The sequence below is a fragment of the Lates calcarifer genome, linkage group LG21 (assembly GCF_001640805.2).
Source record: "Lates calcarifer isolate ASB-BC8 linkage group LG21, TLL_Latcal_v3, whole genome shotgun sequence".
Taxonomy (NCBI): domain Eukaryota; kingdom Metazoa; phylum Chordata; class Actinopteri; family Centropomidae; genus Lates; species Lates calcarifer.
Window position 1 is genome coordinate 14484309 of NC_066853.1, and position 19500 is coordinate 14503808.

General features: G+C 39.0%; 3 protein-coding genes across 3 annotated transcripts; all 3 read left to right on the top strand.

The window, feature by feature from the left end:
• The first annotated feature begins 1355 nt into the window (after window positions 1-1355).
• LOC108899740 (extracellular calcium-sensing receptor-like) lies at window positions 1356-5743 on the top strand. Its single transcript, XM_018700363.2, has 9 exons — window positions 1356-1480; window positions 1761-2055; window positions 2211-2297; window positions 2540-2809; window positions 3167-3373; window positions 3463-3738; window positions 4154-4381; window positions 4485-4608; window positions 4833-5743. Exons 1-9 carry the CDS (start codon window positions 1371-1373, stop codon window positions 5741-5743), a joined length of 2508 nt encoding a protein of 835 aa, XP_018555879.2. The 5' UTR covers window positions 1356-1370.
• Window positions 5744-6935: 1192 nt separating this feature from the next.
• LOC108899754 (extracellular calcium-sensing receptor-like) lies at window positions 6936-11662 on the top strand. Its single transcript, XM_018700379.1, has 9 exons — window positions 6936-7060; window positions 7334-7628; window positions 7944-8030; window positions 8252-8521; window positions 8861-9067; window positions 9173-9448; window positions 9713-9940; window positions 10028-10151; window positions 10752-11662. The coding sequence occupies exons 1-9, from the start codon at window positions 6951-6953 to the stop codon at window positions 11660-11662; spliced, it is 2508 nt and encodes an 835-aa protein (XP_018555895.1). The 5' UTR covers window positions 6936-6950.
• A 2610-nt stretch (window positions 11663-14272) lies between these two features.
• Window positions 14273-18400, top strand: LOC108899753 (extracellular calcium-sensing receptor-like). Its single transcript, XM_018700377.2, has 8 exons — window positions 14273-14548; window positions 14698-14784; window positions 15039-15308; window positions 15621-15827; window positions 15917-16192; window positions 16417-16644; window positions 16739-16862; window positions 17490-18400. The coding sequence occupies exons 1-8, from the start codon at window positions 14288-14290 to the stop codon at window positions 18398-18400; spliced, it is 2364 nt and encodes a 787-aa protein (XP_018555893.2). The 5' UTR covers window positions 14273-14287.
• The last annotated feature ends 1100 nt before the right edge of the window (window positions 18401-19500 follow it).

Consider the following 19500-nt stretch of genomic DNA (forward strand, 5'->3'; position numbering starts at 1 on the left):
AGTCGTCTTTACGATTTATAGCGAGACATCGGGCTCTCACTCAATGACCTCACTTTTCTAAGAAACAGAGAGAAGGGAGGAAAGGCCCTCTCCCTATCCCTTATATGTATATGTTCATGGCTACTAACCTAAACATGAACCCAAAGAATGGAAAGACATACATGGAGCTTCAGGCATTCCAAGAGAGTAAAAACCATTTATGGAACGTCAGACACTACACTACATACATATATAATCAGGGTTGAAGTATGGAGTTATAAAAATTGCTCTTAATTTTGTAGAACAATGTAAATCAATTTCATACAATGCAAAAATATTGTAAGAAAACTACTAAAAAAGTAATCACAACATTATATAATAAAGAAAGAAAGGCTAATCCCACCTACATGTATGTGAATATGAAATCTTTTACAATCTGCATAACATGCATAAGATTACTAAAACACAGCAGCCTCAATAAAAGGACATCACAGTTTCTCTGTTGTTCTTCCAGAGGATTCTCAGGAAATACAGTCTCTGCTGTGCCTTCTTCAGAAGCACAGTGGAAGACACCACAGAACACAACACAGTAAACCAAGCAGTCCTAGGAAATGGCAGTTGAGTTTGAGAATGCTCGCCCGTGTGGTGAGAGTAGGAAGTATTTGTAAAAATTACTGTATGTATCTGCTCATTAATCAGTACTAAACAGGAGAACAGGCAAGTAGTTTTACCAGAAGGTGAAACAGTCTGTTTATTTGATGTACAATTTAACATACATATCACTGAGACCACTTAATGACATTAAACGAACCTAATAAAGAATAACACAACTATTTGTAAAAAAAAAAAAATAGAATACAAATATTGTATGTATCTGCTAGGCAAGAAGTTTCACAGAAGGGTGAAACAGTCTGTCTACTTAACATACATATCAATGAATCCACTTGTCATGTCATTCAAAAATCCTAATACTGACATAATGTGACTGTTGTGCAATTTTCAGTAGAACTCAATCATTGCAGTCATCCAAAACTTAAATTTAGGTTGAAAACATGACTAATATTGCCTTGGAGAGATGTTATCAAAAGTATATACATTAATTTGGCCTCAATACAAAATCTATCTGGACAAAATAATGCATTTTAGGTCCTGCCCCTACCTCTTCATCTGCCCTGATAGGTGGTGTGCAAGATTAAATAATACTGTAAGTCAATAAAAGGGGATGTCAGAAATAAAGCTTAAAAACTGCTTTCAGAAAAGGAGTGAGGAAAGTCATGTGGACATTTTTAGACACTAGCTTGCTCTTGTTCTTGATGTTGTATTCCTCTGCTGTATCCTCCCCTCTTTACTCTTCCTCTTGTCGTTTATGGGGACAGTTTCATCTAAATGGGATGCACAAAGTTGGAGATGTGGTTCTAGGTGGGCTGTTTCACATCCACTTCTTTTCTACTCATCCTGACCTGTCTTTTACCTCAGAGCCACAACAGTCTACCTGTTATGGGTGAGTCAGTCAGGGGAAACAGGGAAACAGCAAAAAGCAGAAACTGAGAAAGTCAGTTCCATCAGTAGAGTGTACTTTTGATCATTTGACATTACTATGAAAGAATGTCTAAACATATTGCTGTTTTACACAGCCTCTCCAATTTATTTTTGTTATTCAAGTATTATTATTATTATGGTTGTTGCTTTTAAACTGGATTAATCGTTTGCAAAATCATGTTTTTACAGATACAGTATTATGTTGTATTTTCCAGTAGTAAACAGTGATATGTTTGTGTTAGTTTTGATGTTATAGGATTTAGGCTGGCCCAGACCATGGCCTTTACTATTGATGAGATCAACAGAAACTCCAACCTGCTACCTAATGTGACCCTGGGATACAGTCTGTATGATAACTGCGTCCAACTAGGAGTTGCATTCCGTGCAGCATTGTCATTAGCCAGTGGTCAAGAGGAGCAAGTTATATTACATCAATCTTGTGAAGGATCCACTCCAGTTCTCGGGATTGTGGGTGATTCTTCTTCTACACGTTCTATTGCCATCTCCACTGTCTTAGGTTTGTACAGAGTGCCTATGGTAAGTTTTTCTGCCTTAACATCTATTAATTCATCTTAATCATTTTGATGTTATTGCAAATTTAAAGTCAGTTATACAGCAGTGAACACGTAAAGGTTGAAACACCCAGTAAAACCTTTGAATGTTTTTAGGATTAAAGTCTGTGATTTTTACAGGTGAGTTATTTTTCCACATGTTCCTGTCTGAGTGACCGGCAAAAGTTTCCATCCTTCTTTAGGACGATCCCAAGTGATGCTTTCCAGGTGAAAATCTATCAGCAAAAGGAAAATGGATAAAATAAAACATGTACAACTAGAATTCATCACCAAGAACAACCCCATATTGCAGTAAAAAAAAAAAAAAAGTACACTGTTTTTTCTATCAGTAGTAACATTATGTCATAACAGTGAGAGGCAATAACTTAACATGTTCAACTGTGCAACCTATTTAGCAGGAGAGATTATTCTAGTTTGTGCACTAATCCCTCCTCTCTGTACTCACTTAGGTGCGTGCTGTCATTCAGATACTAAAATACTTTGGCTGGACTTGGGTAGGCCTTCTGGTCAGTGATAATGATTACGGACTCCATGTTGCCCGATCATTCCAATCTGACCTGGGTCCATCTAGTGGAGGTTGCTTGGCCTACACAGAGATTTTACCCAGGGGTGACAACCCAGTTGAAATACAGAGGATCGTGGATGTGATGAAGAAATCCACAGCTCGTGTGGTCATTGTGTTTGCGAATCAGAGACATGTGATTAAACTCATGGAAGAGGTTTGGCTTGAAATATAATTTGATTATAGACTAACAGAATTATAGAACCTACAGTTTCTTTTGTTAAACAGAAAGATTAAATTCAGCAATTTACAATTATGTTTTGCCAACACACACTATAGATTACATTAAAGGACAGTTTGAGTGAGATCACTTCTTCAGACACATTACAATAACCTCCAATCATGATCACCTTCACTTTGTCCATTATAATATGTAAAACACGGTAGTGCACCTGTTTATGAATGAGTAAAACAAGACATTGACCATGTGAAGTGTGTATAACTCAGAAAACTAGATAATATTTTTGTGGCATGGCAGAATCAGTTTATAAACTAGGTATAATGCAATATGCAGGTGGTGAGGCAGAATGTGACAGGCCTACAATGGATAGCCAGTGAAGCCTGGACAGCATTTGCTGTGCTCCAGACTCCTCGCCTAATGCCGTACCTGGGTGGAACATTGGGCATTGCTGTCCGTCGAGGAGAAATACCAGGGCTCAGAGACTTCCTGTTACAAATACGTCCTGACCTACACCACAACAACAGCTATGGAAATAACATGGTGAGAATTTAACCTTGCAATCTGGTCTGATTTTCACAAAGCTGATATATTGTCATTGTTTGTATCACACAGTTTTGAATATTTTTCAGGTAAATCAATTTTGGGAACACACATTTCAATGTAGATTTGCACCAACTCCACCAGGTTGGGTGGAAGCTGGGGGAGCATTATGCACTGGACAGGAAGATCTAGAGAATGTGGAGACTGAGTTCTTGGATGTTTCAAACCTCAGGCCAGAGTATAATGTGTACAAGGCTGTGTATGCTCTGGCATATGCCCTTGATAACATGCTGCAGTGTGAGCCAGGGAGAGGGCCTTTCAGTGGGAACAGCTGTGGTAATTTGCAAAGACTGGAGCCATGGCAGGTGTGATATTAGTTTACACTCCATCTGTTCATGTGACTAAATCCTGTGTTCGAGTATTCCTTGTGGAGTACCATATATGGCATAGGTTTACATACAAAGTCAGCCCTGTGACAGACTGGCAATCTGTCCAGAGTGTACCCCGCCTCTCACCTGATGTCAGCTGTGACTGGCTCCCACAACCATTGAAGATAATAGATGGACAGATTGATTAAATGTAGAGCTGCATTGTAAATCATTGTAACATGCCTAACAGATAGCTAAAGGGGTTTTTATCCATATCTGACTGGTAGCAATGGTTAATATTATTAGGTCAGACTTAGATCCTGCTGTGTTCACCATGGTCATTAAGAATATAATTCTTTTTTTTTTTTCTTCATCTTTCCTCTTTGGTTTTTCCTCTATCACATTCTCATAGCTTGTGTATTACTTGGATAAGGTCAACTTCACCACATCATTTGGTGATCAAATGTCATTTGATGTGAATGGTGATGTCTTACCAATCTATGATATCATGAACTGGCTTTGGCTTCCTGATGGAAGAACTAAAGTTCAGACTGTGGGTGAGGTTAAGAAGTCAGCCTTCAGAGGTGAAGAACTCACACTTGATGAAGACAAAATCTTCTGGAACTTTGAATCCAAAGAGGTCACCTCTGATTCTTCAGGCTCCCATCTTCTGATCCAGAGATTATTGACTATATCTGTATAAAAGAGTGTAAAATAACCAATGTTCATTTTACTCCCTACAGCCACCACGGTCAGTGTGCAGTGAGAGCTGTCCTCCAGGTACCCGCATAGCCAGAAAGAAGGGGGAACCTGAGTGTTGTTTTGACTGCATCCCTTGTTCTGATGGAATGATCAGCAATAAAACTGGTGAGTGTTCGTGTTAAAGATGATCCTTGGGGATATTAAATATTTACACCAATCAGCCACAGAATTTAAATATTAAAACTGCAACAGCAAATACTTATTGTTGGAACAATAATTGTGCTGATATTGTGCTGCAAGGTAAACTTGTATGTGTTAATAAACAATATTTCCTCATTATGTTAATAATAGGACACAGGGTTGATGTAGCACAACACTTTTTTTCCTAGACTCCATGGAGTGCACCAGTTGTCCAGAGGATTTCTGGTCCAGCCCCCAGCGTGACCACTGTGTTCCTAAGAAAACAGAGTTCCTCTCCTACCATGAGTCTCTGGGTATCTTCTTGACAACCACCTCACTGCTGGGCACATTTATCTGTGCTGTTGTCCTGGGGATATTTATCTATCATCGCCAAACACCTGTAGTTCGTGCTAACAATTCAGAACTGAGTTTCCAGCTATTGCTGTCACTTAAATTATGTTTCCTGTGTTCACTACTTTTTATTGGCCGTCCCAGACCATGGACATGCCAACTGAGACATGCAGCATTTGGGATCAGCTTTGTGCTTTGTGTCTCATGCATCCTGGTGAAAACCATCGTGGTTCTGGCTGTGTTCAAGGCCTCCAAGCCAGGAGGTGAAGCCAGTCTGAAGTGGTTTGGTGCTGTGCAGCAGAGAGGGACAGTTTTTGCTCTTACTTGCATTCAAGCAGCAATCTGCACTGCTTGGATTGTCACTGCATCACCAGCTCCTCATAAAAACGCTCACTACCACAATGACAAGATAGTTTATGAGTGTGTAGTTGGGTCCACATTTGGTTTTGCAGTGTTACTGGGCTATATTGGTTTACTGGCTATTCTTAGTTTTCTCATTGCATTTCTAGCAAGGAATCTTCCAGACAGTTTCAATGAGGCCAAACTCATAACTTTCAGCATGCTGATCTTCTGTGCTGTGTGGGTGGCATTTGTCCCTGCTTATATCAGCTCACCAGGCAAATATGCAGATGCAGTGGAGGTATTTGCCATCCTGGCCTCCAGTTTTGGCCTCTTGGTGGCGCTGTTTGGACCCAAGTGTTACATAATCCTGCTGAGACCAGAGAGAAACACAAAGAAAGCTATCATGGGTCGAGGCATTCAGTCATAAAATTGTAATTTCATAGGACAGAATTAAACAATTTTCTCTAAACTATACAAATTACAGGCAGAAAAATATATTAATAGGAAAACATATTATGTAATCCAGAGAGCTGACACATAAATGCATTTGAATATGAAATTTCTTACAACCCGGATCATATATGTAAGAATACGTAAACAGAATGAGTTAATCTATTTTTTCCAGAGTGCAATTAAAGTACAAAGCACTTACTCTTCAAATGCTGTTCATGGCCTTTGTGACTTTTTCATGACGTAAGTTGATCATACACCTGATTAAACTGGAAGTTACTTTCTCTCAATACAGAACTGACAGTGAACCTGAGGTTTTGAAATTCCACTAATTTTCTGCTCCTAAACAGAGGCTTATATATATATATATATATATATACACACACACACACACACACACACACACACACAGACACACACTCAGACAACTGGGTTACACATGTAACCTTCTGTTCTCTATCATGTCAAGACTCTCTCCATACATATTCCACATATAGGGACTTGATAAGACACACTGCAGGAAACAAAACAGACACAGAATTTTCTGCTGAAGCATGAACTGACAATTAAATTCAGAGTGCTCACCCATTCGTTCAGATAAAGGAAATATTCTGCTTAGGTATAAAACTGGGAGTAAATCAGAAGAAAACTTGTATATTATAACAAGGCAAGAAGTTCTGCTGGAAGATGAAACTGTCTGTACACGTTATGTACAAGTAAACAGAAATCCATTTAATAAGACATTCAGAAAATCTGACACAGATGTAATGTGACAGTCATACAATTTCCAGTAGAACTCAATCATTTGTAGTCATCCACAAATTATATTTATGTTGGAAATATTGCTGGCATGGCCTTGGACAGATATTATTAAAAGTGCACCTATAAGTACTACTTCAGTAAAAATCTATGTCAGTCTCATTTTTTTGGCCCTGCCCCTACGTCTTCTCCTGCTCTGATGGGTTGTGTGCAAAAGTAACCAATACTGCAAGTCAATAAAAGTGTGTGACACAGAGGTAAAACTCAAAGACAGAAAAGGGGTGAACCAGAGGAAAGTCATGGGGACATTTTTAGCCACCAGCTTGCTCTTGCTCATGTTGTTGTATTCCTACATTTCCTCTGCTGTGTCCTCTTATTTTTATTCCTCCTCTTGTCAGTTGCAGGGACAGTTTCATCTAAATGGGATGCACAAGGATGGAGATGTGGTTCTAGGTGGGCTATTTCACATCCACTTCTTTTCTACCTATCCTGACCTGTCTTTTATTTCAGAGCCACAACAGCCTTCTTGTCATGGGTGAGTCTGTCACGGAAACAGCAATCATCAGATATTACTGTGAAATAATTCAGTTATGTATTTTTGCCATTTTAAATATATTGCTTTTTGCACAGTATCTTTTATGTATTTTTTCATTTAGGTATTATTGTTATTGTTATTCATCTATAATTCATCTGGCTTCATTGCTCTAGAGTTTATAACTGCACAATTTGTGGCAACATGTATATGTTTGGACAGTTACTGTATCATGTTGTATTTCTCAGTAGTAAACACTGGCATTTTATGTGTTAGTTTTGATGTTTCAGGATTCAGACAGGCCCTGACCATGGCCTTTGCTATTGATGAGATCAACAGAAACTCCAACCTGCTACCTAATGTGACTCTGGGATACAGTCTGTATGATAACTGCTTCCAACTAGGAATTGGATTCCGTGCTGCATTGTCATTAGTCAGTGGTCAAGAGGAGCAAGTTATATTACATGAGACCTGTGTAGGAAACCCTCCAGTCCTAGGTATTGTGGGTGAATCTTCCTCTACACGCTCTATTGCCATATCCACTGTTTTAGGTTTGTACAGAGTGCCTATGGTAAGTTTACCTGCCTTGCCATCTATTAATTCTTTTTTTAGTTTAAATCTTAAAATAATTTGCAAAGCAGTGAACACTTTAGACTTGAAATGACCAGTAAATGCTTTTAGTGATGTCAGGATATCCAGGTGAGTTATATTGCCACATGTTTCTGCCTACTTCTGTTAATTCTTTTGGATAACACACATATATATGACTTTTAAAACATGGAATAATCAATGGTAAAAAAAAAAAAAAAAAGAAAAGAAAAAAAGAAAGAAAGATTGAGAAAAAGCTTTGACTGTTTTTAGCATGTACAGTCTGTGATTTTTACAGGTGAGTTATTTTGCCACATGTTCCTGCCTGAGTGACCGGAAAAAGTTTCCATCCTTCTTCAGGACGATCCCAAGTGATGCTTTCCAGGTGAATATCTATCAGCAAAATGAAAGTGCATGATGTAGATTTTCCTTTTTTTGTATCACCAGTAATGTTAATTTCTCTTATTGATGGTGTTTTAAGGTGTCAGATAACAACAATGACAGACAATAATTAAACAGGGTTAATTGTGGAATCTGTTTAGCAGGATTCTTTGTGAAAGATTACTCCACCATGTGCACTAATCCCTCCACTCTGTACTCACTTAGGTGCGTGCTATGATTCAGATTCTAAAACGCTTTGGCTGGACTTGGACAGGTCTGCTGATCAGTGATGATGATTATGGACTTCATGCTGCCCAGTCTTTCCAATCTGACCTGGGTCCATCAGGTGGAGGTTGTCTGGCCTACACAGAGATTTTGCCCAGGGGTGACAACCCAGTTGAACTAAAGAGGATTGTGGATGTGATGAAGAAATCCACAGCTCGTGTGGTCATTGTGTTTGCACATGAGAGTCACATGATTAATCTCATGGAAGAGGTTGGGCTTGAAATGCAATTTGATTATAGCTTAATATGATTTCTTAGTTATTCAATAATTTAAAATTTATATTTGAACTTTACACACCAAATTGCAAGTAAGTGAATAAATTACACCTCTGATTCGATAAAGGATGACTGAGGTCACTTACTCAGACAAGTAGCAGTAGACAGAAACCTCCAGTCATCATTGGCATCAGTTCACTCATAATACTAAAACAAGTATATCATGTAACACAGATAAACTAATCTAGTATAAACTGTATATCTCAGAAAACCAGATAATACTTTGGTGGTATGGCAGTATGTATTTATGTACTTGGTATAATACAATGTACAGGTGGTGAGGCAGAATGTGACAGGCCTGCAGTGGATAGCAAGTGAAGGCTGGACATCAGCTACTGTGCTCCAGACCCCCCGCCTCATGCCGTACCTGGGTGGAACACTGGGCATTGCCATCCGTCGAGGAGAAATGCCAGGGCTCAGAGACTTCCTGTTACAAATACGTCCTGACCTACACCACAACAACAGCTATGGAAATAACACAGTGAGACTTTAACCTTGTAATATGATCTTCTATATACAAGGATTATATATTGTCATTATTTATAACACACAGTCTTCTATATCTATCTATATCTATATATTTCAGGTAAATCAGTTTTGGGAATACACATTTCAGTGTAGATTTGCACCAACTCCGGCAGGTTGGGTGGAAGCTGGAGGAGCATTATGCACTGGACAGGAAGATCTAGAGAATGTGGAGACTGAATTCTTGGACATTTCAAACCTCAGGCCAGAGTATAATGTGTACAAGGCTGTGTATGCTCTGGCATATGCCCTTGATGACATGCTGCAGTGTGAGCCAGGGAGAGGGCCTTTCAGCGGGCACAGCTGTGGTAATTTACAAAGACTGGAGCCATGGCAGGTGTGATATCAGTTTACACTCCATCTGTTCATGTTACTACAACCTGTGTTTGAGCATGTCTCTTGGAATACCATTTAGTGTATATATAAGTTATGTGATGACCAACTGTAATATGCATTACAGATAGCTGAAACAATTTTATCTACTGCTAGCTGGTCCTGCTATGTCACGCCATCTATTCTTAATGCCATGGTCATTAAGAATAGATTTTTTTTCATCTATCCTCTTTGGTTTTCCCTCTATCCTTTATTCCCATTCTCATAGCTTGTGTATTACTTGGAAAAGGTCAACTTCACTACATCATTTGGTGATCAAATGTTGTTCGATAAGAATGGTGATGTCTTACCAATCTATGATATCATGAACTGGCAGTGGCTTCCTGATGGAAGAACTAAAGTTCAGAATGTGGGTGAGGTTAAGAAGTCAGCCTTCAAAGGTGAAGAACTCACACTTGATGAAGATAAAATCTTCTGGAGCTTTGAAACCAAAGAGGTTATTTCTGACTCCTATCCTCTGGCCCATGCATTTGTCACTATAAGAGTGTCAAGGAGTAGAAAATATCTATTTGTCTTTTTTTAGCCATTGCAGTCAGTGTGCAGTGAGAGCTGTCCTCCAGGTACCCGCGTGGCCAGGAAGAAGGGGGAACCTGAGTGTTGTTTTGACTGCATCCCTTGTTCTGAGGGAAAGATCAGCAATAAGACTGGTGAGTGTTCATTGTAAACACTGCCGTTTGGGGATATAATATGTTCACACCAGTCAGCCACAGCATTGAATTATTGAAAGTGTCACAGCAACCATAGTCATTATAATTTTTTGTATGTTTGGTTGGTTGTTTTTTTGGAATGAATGAATGAAGAGCTGCATTTATTAATGTGGTGGATGTTAAGCAAACAAAGCTCACAACTGTCCCCCCATCGTGTCTGTAAAATGTTAACAAATGTTGTGTCTGAACCAGACAAAAATCTTTCTCTAACCTTAACCAATTCCTGTGAGTGCCTAAACATATTCATGAAAAAGTTTAATCATGCTATAGTCACTAGAGAATGGATATTTTCACAAGATCAGATATTTTGGAGGTAAACAAAATATTTTACTCATGTGTTCAGTATCAACATATTTACAACTTGTCAGTTTAGTGAATTAACAAAATTTCTTAGTCATTTTAATATTAAAACATAATCCAGTTAACATTACATAACTTTAGAATTTGCTGTTGCAGTTTAGTTGTTTATAAACAGAATTTCTATGATATAGGGTTGATGTAATGTAACACTTTATTTTGTTTAAAACATTATTTTCCTAGATTCCATGGAGTGCACCAGCTGTCCAGAGGATTTCTGGCCCAGTCCTCAGCGTGACTACTGTGTTCCTAAGACATCAGAGTTCCTCTCCTTCCATGAGTCTCTGGGTATCTGTTTGACAGCCACCTCACTGCTGGGAACATTTATCTGTGCTGTTGTCCTGGGGATCTTTATTTATCATCGCCAAACACCTATAGTTCGTGCTAACAATTCAGAACTTAGTTTCCAGCTGTTGTTGTCACTTAAGCTTTGTTTCCTATGTTCATTGCTGTTTATCGGTCGTCCCAGACCATGGACATGCCAACTGAGACATGCAGCATTTGGGATCAGCTTTGTGCTTTGTGTGTCATGTATCCTGGTGAAAACCATGGTGGTTCTGGCTGTGTTCAAGGCCTCCAAGCCAGGAGGTGAAGCCAGTCTGAAGTGGTTTGGTGCTGTGCAGCAGAGAGGGACAGTTTTTGCTCTTACTTGCATTCAAGCAGTAATCTGCACTGCTTGGATTGTCTCTTCATCACCAGCTCCTCATAAAAACACTGAATACCACAATGATAAGATAGTTTATGAGTGTGTAGTTGGGTCCACAGTTGGTTTTGCAGTGTTACTTGGCTATATTGGTTTACTGGCTATCCTGAGTTTCCTGTTAGCATTTCTAGCGAGGAATCTTCCAGACAGTTTTAATGAGGCCAAACTCATAACTTTCAGCATGTTGATCTTCTGTGCAGTGTGGGTGGCATTTGTCCCTGCTTATATCAGCTCACCAGGCAAATATGCAGATGCAGTGGAGGTATTTGCCATCCTGGCCTCCAGTTTTGGCCTCTTGGTGGCGCTGTTTGGACCCAAATGTTACATAATCCTGCTGAGACCAGAGAGAAACACAAAGAAAGCTATCATGGGTCGAGGCATCAAGTCATAAAAATTGCACTTAATTTCATTAGACAGAATAAATCACTTTCATTCATACAATATAGAAATACTGTCAGACAAAGTGTGTTAATATTGATTAAAAAAATATGTTATTGAGAAAGAAGGGCTGATAGCACTTACATTTATGTGAATATGAAATCTTTTACAACTTTGATGTGTAACAAGACTTAGATACAATGACTTATTTTATTTTTTCCAGGGTTTAATTAAAGTACAAAGCACTTACTCTTCAAATGCTGTTCATGGCCTTTGTGACTTTTTATGATGTAAGTTAACCTCACACCTGATTAAACTTATTTTCTCTGAATACATTATTCAGATTATATATATATTGCACCCAAATTCAAAAAGATCCTCTCATTTACTGAGTCTCAAAACACCAACAGAGACAAAATCATGGAGCTATTGTCCTTTGAAGATGCAGTTATCTATGGGTTCTCTCATGTGCAATGTAACTGAAGGAAACATTGATTGAAGTATGTGACATTCGAGCTTCAGACGTGACTGTGAAAATGAAGTGCTTTGAAAGCCCACTGATTGTTGTTTATAAACAGAAACAAAAAAAAAAGACCAAAATATTGGTATCAACAGTATTACAGTAGGTTTGAAAAATTTTATTGATCATTAGGATTCTGAAGATCAGGCTTCCAGATATTGCTATCATCATTTGTCTGGTTGTAAAGTGGTTGGAAACAGTGGTTACATCCCTAGCCATTGTATTGACGTGTCTATTTTCTTCCACTGTTCTGTGTGACTATTTTTGAGTGAAAGTGTGTGTTCTGTTCCTGTAAGGATACACTTTCATGTCTCTGCCTGACAGGATGTGTTTGTGTGTGTGTGTGTGTGTGTGTGTGTGTGTTGGGGGGGGGGTCCTCCACAATATCCTGCCATTTTAGAATGCCTGGTGATAGAAACTCAGCCTCCACACTGTTCTGGGATTATCTTTCTAGATATTTTGTCTTTTCTATGGCAGTCATCGGATTTTTTTGAGGCTCGGTGCTTGTTGGTTTTGTGAGTTCTTTTTATCTGATCTGTCCTTTTTTGAACTGATTTTGCCTCTAATTGTTGTCACCCATTTTTTTTTCTGTGGTGATAATAAATTCTGTCACTATATCAGTGTTCCGAATTTGGTTTGGGGCCCAGAGTGGGAACGACCTTTGTACTTTTATGTTGTGCTCCTACTCCACCAAACGGGCACAACAATAAAACACGACAAAAATTACACAAGGTAACTACAAAAAGAAAAAAAAAAACAACACTTTTCACCACAAATGTCTGTGGAGGAAAATATATGAAATTTGACTAATTAGTATGTACTTATCTTCCCCAGTATATAAAGGAAAGTTATATCCAACACAGTTTCAGTGCCACCAGCAATCAAGATTGGATCTGAAAATAGGGTTTGAGTATTTGCTCAAGGGGGCACTCCATTGAAGCAAGAATGTCCTCTAACCCTACATTCTACATTTCCTGTCTTTCATTAGATTCTCCCTCCCTGCTTAAGTGTAGCATAATGAAAAATAGATGGGAAAATGTTTTATTTCACCAAATGTCCCAGTGTGTTGCTGCTACCATCTAGTGGACATTTCACTTAATTTCATCATTGGGTGATGGTGAATGCCACAAATTTAGGGCTGATTTGTGCATGTGATGTGCATGATCTGGTATGCTTGCCTCACTCACAAATTTGCAGTTACACTCAGTACAAAATGGCTCTTCTGATATATTTATCTACTCATGTTTTAAACTGGAAGGTGAAACCGTCCAAAACCTTATCTACAACTTGCATATGGAAGTGAACTCAATGACATTCATATGACTTTTAGTAGACCTTGATTATCATGACCATCCAAAATTTCAGTCTGGAAAATTAAAGTGACCACATTAATTCATCTTCATTATAAAAACTGTATGAAATGAAATGCATTTTAGGCCCTGCCCCTACATCTTCTCCTGCCCTGATGGGTGGTGTGGATGATTAAACAATACCATAAGTCAATAAAACGGGGTGAAATAGCTGTAGAGCTTAATGACTTGGCTCAGAAAAGGGGTGAACCAGAGGAAAGTCATGGGGACATTTTTAGCCACCAGCTTGCTCTTGCTCATGTTGTTGTATTCCTACATTTCCTCTGCTGTGTCCTCTTATTTTTATTCCTCCTCTTGTCAGTTGCAGGGACAGTTTCAGCTAAATGGGATTCACAAGGATGGAGATGTGGTTCTTGGTGGGCTGTTTCAAATCCATTTCTTTTCTACTTATCCTGACCTGTCTTTTACCTCAGAGCCACAACAACCTACCTGTCATGGGTGAGTTTTCCAGGGAAACAGCAAAAAGGAGAAATTGGGGAAAATCGGCAGGATTAGACATTGCTGTGAAAGAATTATATTGTGTATTTCTGCCATTTTAAATTTGTAACATTTTGCAGAGCCTCTTTCATTTATTTTTTCATTCAAATGTTATTATGGTTGTTGCTATTCAGTTGTTTTCATTGTTTACTAAGTCTATAGTGTTGAAACATGTTTAAACAATTATTGCATCATGTTGTATTTTCCAGTAGAAAACACTGGTATTTTATGTGTTAGTTTTGATATTCTAGGATTCAGACAGGTCCAGACCATGGCCTTTGCTATTGATGAAATCAACAGAAACTCCAACCTGCTTCCTAATGTGACTCTGGGATACAGTCTGTATGATAACTGCCTCCAACTAGGAATTGGATTCCGTGCAGCATTGTCATTAGTCAGTGGTCAAGAGGAGCAAGTTATATTACATGAGACCTGTGTAGGAACCCTTCCAGTCCTTGGAATTGTGGGCGATTCTTCCTCTACACGCTCTATTGCCATCTCCACTGTCTTAGGTTTGTACAGAGTGCCTATGGTAAGTTTTTCTGCCTTAACATCTATTAATTCTTTTTGATCTTTTAGATTTTTTTAAAAGTCAGTTACAAAGTAGTGAACACTGAAAAGTTGAAAGAGTGGGTAAAGGCTTCAATTGTTTTTAGGATGTGCAGTCTGTGTTTTTCACAGGTGAGTTATTTCGCAACATGTTCCTGCCTGAGTGACCGGCAAAAGTTTCCATCCTTCTTTAGGACGATCCCAAGTGATGCTTTCCAGGTGAAAATCTATCAGCACAACGAATGCATGAAATAAAGTAAATGCAGTTAGAATTTTATGCACTGAAGAATATATCATATTTTGTGTATCATCAGGAACATTATATGTCTCACTGAGGGAGTTGTATGGTGTCAGATAACTACAATGAAAGACAATAAGTAAATATGGTCCATTGGAGAACCTGTTTATCATTAATTTGCAGTGAGAGATTATTCAAGCCTGTGTATTTATCACTTCACTCTGTACTCACTTAGGTGCGTGCTATGATTCAGATTCTAAAACACTTTGGCTGGACTTGGACAGGTCTGCTGATCAGTGATGATGACTATGGACTCCATGCTGCCCGATCCTTCCAATCTGACCTGGGCCCATCTGGTGGAGGTTGTCTGGCCTACACAGAGATTTTGCCCTGGGGTAACAACCCAGCTGAACTAAAGAGGATTGTGGATGTGATGAAGAAATCCACAGCTCGTGTGATCATTGTGTTTGCTCATGAGAGTCACATGATTAACCTAATGGAAGAGGTTGGGCTTGAGATATAACTTGATTATAGCTTAATACGATTTTACAGCTTACAGTATTATACCTAGAATATAGAATATATAGATAGAATATGTTCTACCTCTGAATTTTTTAGAGGTACTGCTAGTTTTAGAATGATATCATTTACTCAGGCAACTTATACTGAACTCCATTTTGGATGATATTCATCACTGTTCATGATGCTGTGTAAAACACAGGATTTCACCTATGTATGACATCAACTGTGGAAACTAGATACTACTCTTGTGACATGGCAGTATGAACTAATACATTTGGTATAATGCAATGTACAGGTGGTGAGGCAGAATGTGACAGGCCTGCAGTGGATAGCCAGTGAAGCCTGGACATCAGCTGCTGTCCTGCACACCCCACGCCTCATGCCGTACCTGGGTGGCACCTTGGGCATCACCATCCGTCGAGGAGAAATAGCAGGGCTCAAAGACTTCCTGTTACAAATACGTCCTGACCTACACCACAACAACAGCTATGGAAATAATGTGGTGAGAGTTTAACCTTGCAATATGCACTGCTATTAACAAGAGTAATGCAACGTCCGTGTTTATAACACACAGTTTTAAATATATTTCAGGTGAATCAGTTTTGGGAACACACATTTCAATGTAGATTTGCACCACCTCCAGCAGGTTGGGTGGAAGCTGGAGGAGCATTATGCACTGGACAGGAAGATCTAGAGAGTGTGGAGACTGAGTTCTTGGATGTTTCAGACCTGAGGTCAGAGTATAATGTGTATAAGGCTGTGTATGCTCTGGCATATGCCCTTGATAACATGCTGCAGTGTGAGCCAGGGAGAGGGCCTTTCAGTGGGCACAGCTGTGGTAATTTACAAAGACTGGAGCCATGGCAGGTGTGATATCAGTTTATACCTGTTCATGCGGGTCATGTGATTATTGTGAACTGGCATTTAGGGTATAGGATAAAAACAATACAAAACTTTGAACTATTGTAATATGCCTGACAGATGGACAAAGTCTCTCTTTACTATTTTCTCCACAGTCATTAAAAATAGATTTCTTTTTTTTCCCCTAACCTCTTTGCCTTTTTCTCTGTCCCTTAATCTGATATTCACAGCTTGTGCATTACATGGAAAATGTCAACTTCACCACATCATTTGGTGATCCAGTGTCATTTGATGAGAATGGTGATGTCTTACCAATCTATGATATCATGAACTGGCAGTGGCTTCCTGATGGAAGAACTGAAGTTCAGACTGTGGGTGAGGTTAAGAAGTCAGCCTTCAAAGGTGAAGAACTCACACTTGATGAAGACAAAATCTTCTGGAACTTTGAATCCAAAGAGGTTACTTCTGATTTTTCTGACTACTATCTTCCTTCCCACTAATAATTCATTGTAGCAGTGTAAAAGAGTGTAGAACAGACTTTTCTCCCTACAGCCACCACGGTCAGTGTGCAGTGAGAGCTGTCCTCCAGGGACCCGCATAGCCAGAAAGAGGGGAGAACCTGAGTGCTGTTTAGACTGCATTCCTTGTTCTGAAGGAAAGGTCAGCAATAAGACTGGTGAGTGTTCAACTTTAAGCATTGCAGATTACATTGCAAGATACATTACACTTATTTATCCAATGCTGTTCTGAAATTACATGTATATCTATATATAGATATAACTGTAACAGCAAATACATTTTGAGGGAAACACAGCTCAACAAATGAAGAGTTGCATTCTTAATGGCCGTGCATTCGAAAGAAGGTGCCTAGGGTAGATGTCGGGCATTCAACGTACACAATTGTCCTGCCAGAGACCAGAGTTTGCATCTACTGTCCTGTGTGTGGTTCAGGCATCAGAGGCATTTTTTGATTAAATGGCAGGCAGGTTTTGATTAAATGTTCATAGCAATGTTTCTGGAGTCACTGTGAACTTTTCTTGAGATCAAGATCTTTTTATAACCTTAACCAAATCCTGTGAGTGCCTAAACATATCCATGAAAAAGTTTAATAATGCTGTTGTCACTAGAAGTGGATGTTGTACACCAAGATCAGATATTTGGGGGGTACTGATGTGTTCAGTAATCAACATATTTGCAACCTGTCAAATTTCAAAAAGTATTTGTTGTTACACTTTATTTCGTCATAAAAAGAATTTCTGGGGTGCAAGGTTGATGTAGCACAACACTTTCCTTATTTTCATAGACTCTATGGAGTGTACCAGTTGTCCAGAGGATTTCTGGTCCAATCCCCAGCGTGACCAATGTGTTCCTAAGAAAATAGAGTTCCTCTCCTACCACGAGCCTCTGGGTATTTGCTTGGCAGCTACCTCACTGCTGGGCACATTTATCTGTGCTGTTGTCCTGGGCATCTTCATCTATCATCGCAGAACACCTATAGTTCGTGCCAACAATTCTGAACTTAGTTTTCATCTGTTGCTGTCACTTAAGCTTTGTTTCCTGTGTTCACTACTGTTCATTGGACGACCCAGACCATGGACATGCCAACTGAGACATGCAGCATTTGGGATCAGCTTTGTTCTTTGTGTCTCATGCATCCTGGTGAAAACCATGGTGGTTCTGGCTGTGTTCAAGGCCTCCAAGCCAGGAGGTGAAGCCAGTCTGAAGTGGTTTGGTGTTTTACAGCAGAGAGGGACAGTTCTGGTTCTTACTTCTGTTCAAGCAGCAATCTGCACTGCTTGGCTTGTCACTGCATCACCAGCTCCTCATAAAAACACTGAATACCACAATGACAAGATAGTTTATGAGTGTGTAGTTGGGTCCACAGTTGGTTTTGCAGTGTTACTTGGTTATATTGGTTTACTGGCTATCCTTAGTTTCCTGTTAGCATTTCTGGCAAGGAATCTTCCAGACAGTTTCAATGAGGCCAAACTCATAACTTTCAGCATGCTGATCTTCTGTGCTGTGTGGGTGGCATTTGTCCCTGCTTATATCAGCTCACCAGGCAAATATGCAGATGCAGTGGAGGTATTTGCTATCCTGGCCTCCAGTTTTGGCCTCTTGGTGGCACTGTTTGGACCCAAATGTTATATAATCCTACTGAGACCAGAGAGAAACACAAAGAAAGCTATCATGGGCCGAGGCACTGAGTCATAAAAACTTGCACTTAAATTTAACAGACAGTTTTAATCACTGATTTCAATGTGTTAATTGTAATAGCATTATCATGTAATTGAGAAAGAAGGGCTGATGCCACATACATGTATTTGAATTTAAAATCTTGGATCACATGTGTACAACTACATAAACACAATAAATTGTTCTATATTTTCCAACTTGAAAGTAAAGTATGAAGTATTTACTCTTCAAATGCTGTTTAAGGCATTTGTGATTTTTCATGGTGTAAGTTAACCTGATTTAGTTCAGTTACTTTCTTTGAATACATAATGCAGATAATTTGGTTTAATCCAACAGTTTTTAATTTGACGTGGATCTGATGTGTACTTACAGAAACACTCACTAGATTCTGTAATTCAAATTTAAAAAGCTCCTCTCAGCTCCTGAGATTCAAAACATCAACAGTAAGAAAATAATATGAATGTTGGAAAGTTGCATTACTCTATGAATTCTCAGTGGTGCTGATCCAAAACACAGACTGATCAAAAGTGACCAAAAAAAGTTCAAAAATATTGGCATCTACAGTATTATAGTATCTTTGAGAAATTGTTGTTGACCGGACTACAGGGACTACAGGTATTCACTCAGAGTATAAAAACTGGACTAATTAGAATGTACTAATCATTTCAAGTATATAAAGCTATATTATATCCTAACACAGTTTCAGTGCCACTGACAGCCTAGATTAGATCTGAAAATAGGGCTTGAATATTTGCTTGAAGAAATTCCCCAGGATTTAAGTACTGCACCTCAATAAAAGTGGGGGTGTAACGAGATTAAAAAAGGAACTGTCAAAATTAAAGCAAGAAGTCCTTTTCACAATGGTTCCTACATTTCCCATAATACAACCCAGTGTTCCTCGGTTGTTGTTCCTGGTTGCTAAAAACCAACTTCAAGTTTGCAATACAGGCTTTCTGCTAAAAAGTTTTAGTCTCAGAACTGAAGCTGAAATAACGCTGACTACTTTATCGGACTGGAATCAAGACTAGAGTACATTTGCGAAATGGTTCTGGAAAGTTTCTGTTTATTTTTGATTTCCGAGGGGCCCATGGCTCTGCAGCACTAATCATACCTTATAT

Excerpts from the sequence above, each read along its gene's own strand:
- LOC108899753 (XM_018700377.2), top strand. The coding sequence starts at position 14,288 with ATGGCCTTTGCTATTGATGAAATCAACAGAAACTCCAACCTGCTTCCT. Across the intron at positions 14,549-14,697 it reads GTTTGTACAGAGTGCCTATG|GTGAGTTATTTCGCAACATG; the intron begins GTAAGTTTTTCT and ends TGTTTTTCACAG. Across the intron at positions 15,828-15,916 it reads ACAGCTATGGAAATAATGTG|GTGAATCAGTTTTGGGAACA; the intron begins GTGAGAGTTTAA and ends AATATATTTCAG.
- LOC108899740 (XM_018700363.2), top strand. The coding sequence starts at position 1,371 with ATGCACAAAGTTGGAGATGTGGTTCTAGGTGGGCTGTTTCACATCCAC. Across the intron at positions 3,739-4,153 it reads AAAGACTGGAGCCATGGCAG|CTTGTGTATTACTTGGATAA; the intron begins GTGTGATATTAG and ends ACATTCTCATAG. Across the intron at positions 4,609-4,832 it reads AATGATCAGCAATAAAACTG|ACTCCATGGAGTGCACCAGT; the intron begins GTGAGTGTTCGT and ends TTTTTTTCCTAG.
- LOC108899754 (XM_018700379.1), top strand. The coding sequence starts at position 6,951 with ATGCACAAGGATGGAGATGTGGTTCTAGGTGGGCTATTTCACATCCAC. Across the intron at positions 9,068-9,172 it reads ACAGCTATGGAAATAACACA|GTAAATCAGTTTTGGGAATA; the intron begins GTGAGACTTTAA and ends TATATATTTCAG. Across the intron at positions 10,152-10,751 it reads AAAGATCAGCAATAAGACTG|ATTCCATGGAGTGCACCAGC; the intron begins GTGAGTGTTCAT and ends TTATTTTCCTAG.